This window comes from Mus musculus, chromosome 15, assembly GCF_000001635.26.
Source record: "Mus musculus strain C57BL/6J chromosome 15, GRCm38.p6 C57BL/6J".
In the NCBI taxonomy this organism is placed as follows: Eukaryota; Metazoa; Chordata; class Mammalia; order Rodentia; family Muridae; genus Mus; species Mus musculus.
Genome location: NC_000081.6, coordinates 5,208,158 through 5,219,881, shown reverse-complemented (window position 1 = coordinate 5,219,881; position 11,724 = coordinate 5,208,158). Strand labels below are relative to the sequence as shown.

Here is an 11,724-nt window from a genome sequence, read left to right as displayed (position 1 = left end):
TAAGAACAATCTCTAGCTGACAACCATCTTTCAGTTTCACAAGCAGTAACTTCATTCGGATAAAAGACTATAAAAATCTTTTCAAAATTCTGAAGAAGTGAGAAGTATTTCCGAACTAAGACAAGTTCTTCCTAGAACTAGCTAGCTAGCATGTGTAAGGGGCCATACCAAGTGGCTCACATATACTTCTACACAGGAAAAAAAAAAGATATACAAATCTAATTGTCAAAATCTAAGAGGAAAATCTCCAAAACAGAGGGAAAACCATTCACAAATTATATAATAAACAGGTATTTGTATGTAACATATCAATTCTCTTGGCATCTAGGTACTCTCTGAGAATATCCCTTGTTATTTAACAAAATAATTTTTTTAGTCATTCTAAAACTCTCTTCTATCCAGGGGCTAATTATCTGAAGATATAATTGGGGAGGGCGGTATATAATACTTCTTAAGAAAACTGCTGATTCTCTAACTCTGAAAACAAAAAACAAAAAAACAAAAAACTAGTGAACATTCCTCTAAAATACTTCAAAAATACCATCCTCATAAAAATACAGAGCACATTTATATGTCACAACAGTTTTTGCTAAGATTACATAATACAACTGAGATAATTTGTATCTCTGAAAGAAAAAAAAAGTTACATCAATAATAACTGCCTGAGCATCAGAATGAACAGCACCTAACAGTTGCATATGCTTGCACTATATATGCATATATATAAGTATACTGCATATGCTTGCACTATATATGCATATATATAAGTATACTGCATATGCTTGCACTATATATGCATATATATAAGTATATTGCATATGCTTGCACTATATATGCATATATATAAGTAAACTGCATATACTTGCACTATAATATATGCAACAAAAACAGTAACTCATAGCAATAATAGTACTGATTTGTGACTGTGACTGAGAATCTCTAATAAACTTTTTCTTGTGTTGTTTTATTTTCCCACCGATTTTGCTTTTTTCTGAGGCAAGGGCTTACTATGTTGCCCAGGCTGGCCTTGAACTTACAACTCTCCTGCCTTAGCCTCCTCAGTGCTGGGATTACAGGCCTCTGCTACCACTCCTGACACTGAGCTGCCTCCTTACCACACCCGTCCCGTATTTGTGGGATTACACTATTCATCACATCCCAGCTCCCCGTCAGTCACACCCTGACACTCTAAGAACTCTCTCTTTTTACTTTTATACTTAATTGAAATTGTAACTATTTTTTTTCATTTCACTGAACAGTTCCCAAAAAAGCTGTTTAGAAAGATGTTTATAAATTGTTCACTGCAAAGTTACAAGCAAGAAGTATTTGTCAGCAGTGGTAGATCATACCTGTATTCCCAGCAGTCTAGATGCTAAGGCAGGAAGATAACCCTGAGGCTAGCATGGGCTAAAGACAAGAAATGTTTTCAAGCTTCTTCACACTTTCAAAAATAAGAAAGAGGTCTGAGGATGCAGCTCGGGCAGGTGCTAATCCAGCGCTCTGGGGTACTTAGCCTCTCCCCTAAAAGAATAAAAGGAAAGAAACTTTTTTGACCAGGATAATGCAGAAATAGACTTTACTGACAATCTGCAAATGCCATTCATCTTGACAAAGGACTGACTTGTGGTAAAGATGACTCAATCTTGACAGTAAAATGAATCCATCTCTGACACACCAGTATCCAGTTATCAAGTCCTGAAGAAGACAGTTAGCACTTTTTAACTTTAAAGTCAAAACAGAAGCACAAATTAGAACATTAGCACAACAACAAGAACAACGAAACCTTCAAAGAAATGTTCAGGACACATACATCTGCATGCATTTTTAGGCAAACTTGAAATATTTCAAATATTCACATATAACAAAGCAATAACTTTGAATCCAAAAGAATGTCAGAAATATTCAATCTTGATGAAAACTTACACTGGTGAAGCAAGAAAAATGGGAGAATGACAACAGCAGATTTACAGGAGGGAAAGAAACCGCACACTTCCTTTATCACAAAGCAAAGTCTCCATGTCGGCACTGTAGTAACACGCCTGTCAAGACACACTATTCAAGAACACACTTTCCAAACTGTGCCTTTAAGGGTACTTTCCCATACAGTCAAATTAAATGCTTATCGATCAGAACACATTTCACGTAAGATGCTAACTCTAAGTATATATATTGAAGTTACAGAAGCATAGTCCGCTCACTGAAGAATAATTCCACAACTTGATTTTTCTATGTTTCACCTAAAAAATCGTTTTAAAACAGGATTTCTTTTTTCCCCCTCTTCCTCCACAGTGCATATCCTATGTCATCAAAACATTAAGTAGCAAACAAGCAAACAACAAAAAAAAAAAGATTCAAACATCTCTCCATTGTGTATGGCTTCACCGGGCTTTGATAAAGACGGAGCCATCTGGGGTGGAAGAGCCCTCTTCCTTCTCGTTTACGATCTCTACAGTCCCAGACGCCGACACAATAACCATTGTTTTATTTGCAGACACCGACTTCTGTTTTTCTGCCACGGCTGCACAAACAGCAACAATCTCATCGCTTTCAAAGTCATAGTCCGGGATGGACCCTGGAGAGAGGTCCGGGCCTTCCGGGGGCATTTCTTTGTTTTCAATCCTCTGGGCTACTTTCTGCTGTTCTTGGAGCTTTCTGGCCCAAGAAAGGTCTTCCTTCCAGAGTTCAGGGTTCATCGGATATATGTGCAGGGCTATTTGAAAGCTTCGAATTGCCTGGGAGGAAAGATGGTTTTATCTGGGTTATTTCTAAAAGTCGCCAAGTTAGGTACAGTTACATACCTACAAGTTAGTATGGGTACATATGTTGGCACACACACATTTATACAAATATAATTTTTACAATCAATTTTTTAAAAAGATAGGCTTCTGTCATAATAATTAGATAATTATGGTAGAGACAAAACACAAGTGTGATGGGGAAGGCTGACAAAATTCTGGTTTTAGTTTAAAAGCTACTAAATCAGGGGCACTGCTATGAGGGCTTAAGCATCTTAAAAGAATCATGCTATTCACATATTTCACCATGGGACAACTAGTATACCACATAATAAAAGAAAAAAAATCATAGGATTTGTCCCAATAGATGAAGATATATCATTTGACAAAATTCTGGATCTCTATGATTAAACACTTAAACACTTAAAGAAAGAGTCAAAGTCCTTAGTCATCAGGGAAATGCAAATAAAAACAAATCTGAAATGCCATCTTATACCTATCAGAAAGGCTAAGATCACAAACTCAAGTGATAGCACATGCTGGTGAGGATGTGGAGCAAGGGGAACACTACTCCACTTCTGGTGGGAGTGCAAAATTGTAGCCACTTGGGAAATCAATCTGCCAGGTTCTCGGAAAACTGGGACGAGTTCTCTCAAGACCCAGCTATACTACACCTGGACATATACCCAAAAGATGCCCCACTATACCACAGACACTTGTTCAACTATGCTCACAGCAGCTTTATTCATGATAGCCAGAAACTGGAAACAATCTAGATGTCTGCCAACTGAAGAATAGATAAAATGTCCTACATCTACACAATGGAATACACTATTCAGTTATCAAAAATAAACACATCATCAATTTTACAGGCAAATGGATGGAACTTGAGAATATCATCCTGAGAGAGGTAACCTACACCCAAAAGGACATGCATAGTTTGTGCTCACTAATAAGTGGATGTTAGCCATAAAATACAAGATACCCATGCTACACTCCACAGACCCAAATAAGCTGAACAAGAAGAAAGGCCCAAGTGAGGAGCTTGAATCTCACTTAGAAGGGGGAATAAAATAGTCATAGGAAGCAAGTGGAGGGAGGGAGCTGGGTAGGAGATGTGACATTGAAGGGAATGGGTTGTGAGGGGCAGGGGGTGAGGCTCAGGACCAGGTGTAGTGTACTGGCTAGTTTTGTGTCAACTTGACACAACTGAAGTTATCACAGAGAAAGGAGCTTCAGTTGAGGAAATGCCTCCATGAGATCCAACTGTAAGGCATTTTCTCAATTAGTGATCAAGGGGGAAAGGCCCCTTGTGGGTGGGACCATCTCTGGGCTGGTAGTCTTGGTTCTATAAGAGAGCAGGCTGAGCAAGCCAGGGGAAGCAAGCCAGTAAAGAACATCCCTCCATAGCCTCTGCATCAGCTCCTGCTTCCTGACCGGCTTGAGTTCCAGTCCTGACTTCTTTCAGTGATGAACAGCAATGTGGAAATGTAAGCTGAATAAACCCTTTCCTCCCCAAGTGCTTCTTGGTCATGTTGTTTGTGCAGGAATAGAAACCCTGACTAAGACATGTAGGGAGAGACAGGGGAGACGCCATGAGAATGAATGGAAATTTGCATGGCGGTGGGGGGGTTGAGGGAAGTATATTGAGGACATAGGAGAGACCTGGGATAGAGGAGATGCCCAAGAATCAATAGGGGTGACCTTAGCTGTGACTCACTACATTGGAAATATAGAACCTTAAGAGGCCATCTCCTGTAGCCAGCCAGGAACCCAGGTGGAGCAATAGGGACAGCAACCCATCCACATAACTTTTGACCCAAAATTTATCCTGTCTACAAGAAATGCAGGCACAGGAGATGGAGCAGAGACCGAGGAAAATAGCTAACCAATAACCGGCCCAACCTGAGACCCATCCCATGGGCAAGAACCAATACCTGACACCTGGACCCTTGGGGGCTCTCAGAGACTGAACCATCAACCAAAGAACATATACAGGCTGGACCCAGGCTCCCCTACACATATGCAGCAGATATACAGCTTGGTCTTCATGTAAGCCATGAACAACTACCGCGGGCTGGTCCCTAAAGCTGTGGCACATGTGTGAAATCTGTTCCCTTAACTCGGCTGTCCTATTTGTCTTCAATGGGAGGAGCAGAGCCTAGCCGTACAGAGCCGATGTGGCAGTGTGAGGATAGCCAGGGAGGGCCTCCACTCTCTCACGTGAGGGAGGGGCTGTGGCAGGAGGGAACCAGAAGGGGGGATGGAGTTAAAGATATAAAATGAACTAAAATAATATAATAAAAATGAAGAGTTATTGTTCACAAAACAGTAGTACAGTGATGCAAAGAAATACCCGATTATGCAATTGAAACAAGTAGCACAAGAATCATTACAGTATTAAAACCACTAAGTAAAATGAGGCTAGGAAAAGGAGGGAAAACATCAAGGAATGAAGACTTTTAGGCAGTGTGTATCACAAACAGCCACCAAGGAAAACAAAAGGTGATAATGACCTATGCCCCAGCTGACAAGGCGGACCCAGCGAATTTCAGTCCTGGAGGCTAAGGGCTGTGTAGTGAACAGAACCAGTGTTCACCACCTACTCGTTTGCCTGCTCTCCTTTCCCTTCCAACTTCTCCAGGAAATTGGAAATATTTTTCAGTAATCCTCTTCTCTTTCGTCGCCGTCACTGTTTTGTTGCTGCTGTTGTTGTCTGCCCTCTTTCTTCCACGTTCTTACTCTCTCAGCCCCTATCACCCTAAACTAGAATTCTCCTAACACGCCTCTCCCTCTCTGAGCTGCTCTTGCTTTCTCAGTCTCCGTCCCACTGGGTGGGTATATTTCCTCTAAGTATTCTCTAGAGAACAAGATACACTGCTATGAAGGGGAAATAGGGTGAGGAGGGAGGGGAGAAGGAGGCAGGGAAGACTGCACTAAAGATATCTGAAGGAATGTTCTTGAGGAGTCATTTGATTTTTTTATGTACCTAACATTATAGACAATGCATATTTGTGTATCTGTGTACATGTACATCCATGGTTTAAGTGACGCTATGTCACTTGGACTAGTAATGCTCCACTCAAGAGCCATAGACTAGGAAAAACTCTAGTTCCAGGCATGAGAAACTCACTTTCAAGGCGTTGATCAGGGTAGTCCAAAAGACTCCAAAACATTATAGGGTATTGCTACTGCTTTTGGTTGCCTCTGAGGTGAGCATTAAATCCCTATTGCTGAAGAAATCATACATTTGAGATACAAGACTCAGAAGATCTGAGCAGGATCTGGTCAGAGAGCCCCCTCCCTGGCATGAATGCTCATAGCACTGGGAGGTATATATAAACTACCACGGAGGGGAAGCCACCAAAGGTCCTACTCAGCTGTGACACCTCTGAAGCACTACAACAATCAGCATGGCAAACTATCCCTAAGGTTGCAATAAGGATATCTGTATCTTGGTGGGTACCAATGGCTATCTAACGGGATTTAATGCCCACTCAATGATGCTTGGTACTGGAAACCTAGCCAACTTGCTGAGGCTCCTGAGGTCTCTGACCTCAGAGGAGAACCTTCTACTGCCACTTTGATAAACCAGCACTATATATAACTGCACTGTAAATACTTATCCTTACAGCCACGAGTAAGTGTAGCTCTCACCACTCATCAAAGAAACCCCTCTTGGCAACAGATGGAAACCATTACAGAAAAGCACAACTGCCCAAAATATATAAACAACTGATTCAAGTCCACAACACAACTTCTGGACCTAAGACCCAGGGGCCATCAAGGACAACTAAGAAGCAGAGGTCTAGGAAATGTGCTGGGAGACTGTATTTCCCAGAAAAGCCTCACCCATTATACCGCAAGAATCTGCGTGCCTAAACAAGGCCACCTACACCTCCATCAGACATTGTAATGAAGAAGGGGTAAAGCACGCAGGACCCTACCACGAGAAAAAGGACTGCAAGCACATACGGAACCCTGAGAGGAGGAGAGACGGTCACTGCAGGGATGGGCACCCTGACTGTGATCCAACCCCATGTGCTCAATCCTGAAACCACACCAAGCAATTAACACCGAACTGACCACGCGGGTTATACTTATACAGTTGTAGATTTACTATGTGTGTATGTTCTATACAGCTACAATAACAGAAAAAGAGACCATGAACTTGAGAAGGAACAAGAAGGAGGACATCGCAAGGGTTGGTGGCAAGAAAGAAAAGGGGGAGATGATGAAACTACATTTTAACTTTTAAAAATGTCAAAATAGAAAAGGATGGAATACAAATGACCAATAAACATGAAGGAACGTTTATCCTCATTAGCTATTAGAGAACATAAATCAAAACTCAGTAAGATTTCATCGTGAAAAGCATGAAGGGCTTTTTAGGAAAAACGAACCAACTCGACCCTGATGATGACTTAGCTTTGATCCAGCTACAGCACTCCTGGGTATTTACTCAAAGGACTCCAAGGAGACATGCCACGGAGGTACTTACACATCAATACTTAAGCAACAACTACTCACAACAGCTAAGTAAGAAACAACCCAGGTGTCCAACATCAGAGCAAGGGATAAGAAAAAGGTGGTATGTGTGTATATATATATATATATATATATATATATATATATATATATATATATATATATACAATGCATTTTTTAAGCTATAAAGAAGAATGAAGCTATATTGTTCTCAGGAAAATGGATGCAATCATATTAAGTGTATCAAGCCAATCTCAGAAAGACAAACACCATATATTTTCTCTCATCTAATGTTCCTAGATTTTATAGTCAAATAAAGTCATCTCTATATACATTAAATGACACAAAAGTAAATGAGTCTAAGGCAACAAAGTGCAGTAACAGGGTGGGGTACGGAAAAAAAGGAGGGTAGAGAGAACGCAGGAGACCAGGGTCAGGCAGTGAGGGGTAACAGGCACCTGTAAAATATCGACTTTGAAGATCAAAATAGACTTCAATTTGAGCATTATAACAATCTAATTTCCTTACCAGAACTATCTCTCCTAATCCAAGCTGAGCTCGACCTAAAGTTTGCCACGCCTCCCACGAGTGTGGGTTACGCTTGACAGCCATCTCTGCTGCATGGACTGCTGGAAACATTTCATGAAGAGACAGCAGGACCTGTGTGCCAGAAAGAAAGAAAACAAAACCTGTCATAAGCATACGTAAGATAAACTGACAAACTACTGGTTGGTAATCATACACAAACAATGATTTTCCTGTAGAAAATATATATTTTAATCTGTCACACAGCATTTCCATGACTTTTATTCCCTGCTTTATATTCGTTACCTTTTTTCACTCCCAAATTAAATGAAAATATAAACCATCCCTATGTCCATGTGGTCAAAACCAAGAGGTTGTATTCCAGCCACAGTAGCTCGGAGCTACCCGAAGGCCAGCTTTCACTTCTAGTTACTCTATTTACAATGCACTTTTTAGGGAACACTCAAGTCTTGCTGCTAAAACTAGATAAATAAGTTTGTTTAACCAACCACCCTGTCCCAAGCACACATCTACCTGTTAAGAAAATGAAACAGCCTGTGGACCCCAGAACCGGGCTTTTCAAGTCACACAAACCAGAGCAATCACAGAACTGGAGAACTGAACGCTTAACTTCAACCCATGGAAGAGAGTTTATTGCATTTATAATCTTTGGGTCTATGAACATTCTGGAGCATTCTTGACACAAGTACCAGTCTTAGGTTCTAAATTAAGTTCTTCGTGGATCTCACTATAAATCTTGCCTCAATCTGCACATATCTTAGCTCTGCACCTGAAAGCATCCAAGGGAAGGCTTTACCAAGCCTGCTTCAGTGGACTCAACTAATGTGGATTCCTCCTCAGTAAAGTAGCTCAAGTCGGGGAAAGCATGCGACTCTCATCTGAGAGGATTGTGTGGCAACGCCTGTTGACACAGATCAAGGCTTGATTGCAACAGTTGTCAAAAATTACACTTAATGCTCTTCTAGAGACTTTCTTTTGTTATTTTAACTTTTGAGAGTTTCTCTGTGGAGCCGAAACTGGCCTTTGTCTTAGTCTTTCTTCTTGTCTCAGTCTAAGTGCTGGGACTTCAGTCACGTGCCACCAATGCCCATCTCTGCTTGAGACTTTTAATATTTCTTAAATACCGAATTCAGATGCTCAAAGACTTGTATAGAATTTTTCCACAAAATATTAGCAAAGTAGGCTTACTACACTAGTTTTCTAGCTGGTAGTAACTATGCTGGTAGTAACGATGATCCAGCCTTCAGTAGGATCTGCACATTTGTTTTCTCGTTACCTCGTCTGTATTTACCTTTTGGGCAGATGTGACTTGAGAAGTTCATTTTCATTCATAAACCTTACTTAAGCTTACTTAAGTTCCATTGGCTTTTCGAGACCTAGGGAGGCTTAAAGGTTTGTTCCTTGTACTTCTTTTGGGCAGCAAGGGCTGTGGGGAATTCTTTTTATCAGACAGATTCAGTTTACATACTTTTTTTCTAAGATTAGCACATGCAGAGATAACTAGCGGGGGTGTAAACTTTGAAAGGAAATCCTAGAAGATGAACTCAAATTATCTTAACATTTGTTCTTTTAAGCAAGATATATCTCAGAACCGTCCAGTGGCAAGGTCTGGTCCACTAAGAAATCCATCTTGATATCAATCACAAAGTTAACATGGGTTATATAACTTCCTATAGCAAATGTTCTACTAACCTATTCAAGTAAGCCCAGATGAAACCAGAGAAGGCATTTCTAGCTTTCCTTTAATGACTAAGAGAAAGAACCATTATGTAGTCTCTATCACGTCATCAAGATTCTCTTTAAAATGTTAACAAGAATACACACAAAAAATCCTGGAAAACACAAGAAATGAAAGTGATCTAGTGAAAATGTTATGTCCTGGTTCTTCTGATGAAGCTGCTCTCCTTCCAGGAACGTCCTCTCCTCGGTCGCAGCAGAGGGGTATCCCAGGCAGAGACTCCTTCCTCTTCCACAATACTCAGACCAAGTCTGATGACCTGGAAATGCTGTTGGCACGTGTGTGACGATCTTCCAGACTGAAGGCACAAGTTCAGTTTCCTGCAGCAAGATGAGCAGATCCTTCACTGCTGTGGCTGTCAGATCCACAGGTGTGTCTTTACTGCCATGTAACTCGCTGTTGACATCTCTTAAGGCCTGACTCTGTTCCCTGTCCATTCATGTGTATTTGTGACAGACAGCCTGGAGAGGTTTCCAGTAAGTTTGGGATGACCTCTACCTTTTCCAAATTTATCTCCAGGGGTTCTTTGTATACTTTTGCAGAAAGTTTATCTTTTTCTCTTCCTATTTTTTCTCTTCTTTATCTTCTAGACATTTCATGCTCTCCCTCTTCGGTGACTGACACTAAAATCCTCTACTCAAATCCCTTCAGCTGTTGGACACAGTACTCATCAATGGGCTTTATTGTTTTTATCATTTCTAACCATGTGCTTGGAGATGTTCCCCAAAAGCCAAGGTAACCACAAAGTACTTGGTGATGGAGTAGATGCCTTTCTGGCTTTCCTTTATTCTGGTACAGCAGTCCTAGACAACCATCTCATCCCCAGAGCAGATGAATACTAGAACAGCCCTGGAAAGTTCTTGCAGTGCAGAGTCTTCAATGATTTCCAAGGTATATTTTTCAAGAACTGCTCATAAAACTTGTCTATCTTCTGCCAGTTCAGTGAATAGTTCTAGGCAATTTTTAACCAAATTCATTTTGATAACATTTAAAATATTGCTGTTACAACTTATCACAGGAACTCTTTGGAGGGAGACCCTTGGACTGTGCCTCCCCTGTAATGACAACCATATACTCAGGGATTAACTGCTTACTCATACCCAGTAAAAAACCAACACCAAACTGGCCAACCACAAAGATATCTGCAGCAGCCTGCAAAGCCTCCATGAAGGCTTCATCGCAAGCCTGGTACAGCACCAAGGCTGTTGATCAAGTCCTCCCTGGTCATTCTCATCCCAGCATCCACACGCGTTATTTAATCCTGTTTGCTAGGAGCAGTAAAGGCTCCTTCCCCATGTCTCGTTTCTGTTAAGCTCTCACATCTCATTATCCAAAGCACCTGAAAAATTTGAAATGAGCCCCCTAAGAAAGATAGATCTCTGAGTAGAAATTATTAATAATCAAGTAACATTAACTGGGCAATTTGTACAGGCGAGGCAACCTCAACCTCTTCCTCCTCCATAGTCCGGCTTAGGTCTGGGTTCCCTCAGCATCTTTGCTGAGTGACTAACGCATGCTTTAGTAGCAGCTCTGGGATGCTGAAGCAATAGACCCACAACATTCTTTTTAAGTATCTTCCAAAACACAATACATTTTCATTTTGAAAAAAACAAAAATAGTACTAGTAGACAACTGATTTATAAGCAATGTAGAAACTTTCCATCTATTTAAAAAATTAACTAGTAATTTTATCTATATGTTACATCTTCTTAGAGCTAGGTTGAAATAATAGTTGAGCTCACTGCAAAAGGAAATGCATTTCTAATTTTATACACAAAACAAAGCTATATACAATATGCTAAAAATGTTTAAAAACAATTGTATTAGAAAAGAGGAACAAAAGCAGACAAATTAGTTCATCTCTGCTCAGTGAACAACCACGGCATAATTACAAAGTAAAAATCATATTCCTTATCATTATTACCTGTGATTTCATCTCATAAAGGGTGGCATCACCTGGGGTTAGCTGTAGTGCTTCATCCCACTTCTGAATTGCCTCCTTGTATCTGCAGTTGTTAAAGTTACATTAATATCATATTTTAACTCTTCCAGAGTACATGTTAAATTTAAAAATCAGGAACTTGAAAATAATCCACTAAGAAACTTTTCTATTAAAGATTGCTAATAATGCTGTTTAAAAAGCATAGGTAAATTAAAGAAATTAAAGGAGAAAACAACAAAAGAGAATAGGGCAAAATATACATAAGAGATCTTACA

At 40.3% G+C, this 11,724-nt stretch overlaps 1 protein-coding gene and 1 pseudogene across 4 annotated transcripts in view; both read right to left on the bottom strand.

Moving 5' to 3' along the window:
• Nucleotides 1-1,545: 1,545 nt before the first annotated feature.
• The window catches only part of Ttc33 (tetratricopeptide repeat domain 33), a 32,847-nt gene continuing 22,668 nt past the window's right edge, over nucleotides 1,546-11,724 (bottom strand). For 3 of the 4 annotated variants that reach the window (NM_001355620.1, NM_001355621.1, NM_026213.3), the window contains 3 exons: nucleotides 11,432-11,513; nucleotides 7,752-7,883; nucleotides 1,546-2,732 (listed from right to left, as the gene is read on the bottom strand). In NM_001355620.1, coding sequence (NP_001342549.1) covers nucleotides 2,379-2,732; nucleotides 7,752-7,883; nucleotides 11,432-11,513 — 568 coding nt within the window. In that variant the 3' untranslated portion in view covers nucleotides 1,546-2,378. The remainder of the gene's footprint in view (nucleotides 2,733-7,751; nucleotides 7,884-11,431; nucleotides 11,514-11,724) is intronic. The other variant, XM_030248716.1, reaches the window with a different exon arrangement.
• Gm15937 (predicted gene 15937) lies at nucleotides 9,666-10,602 on the bottom strand (annotated as a pseudogene).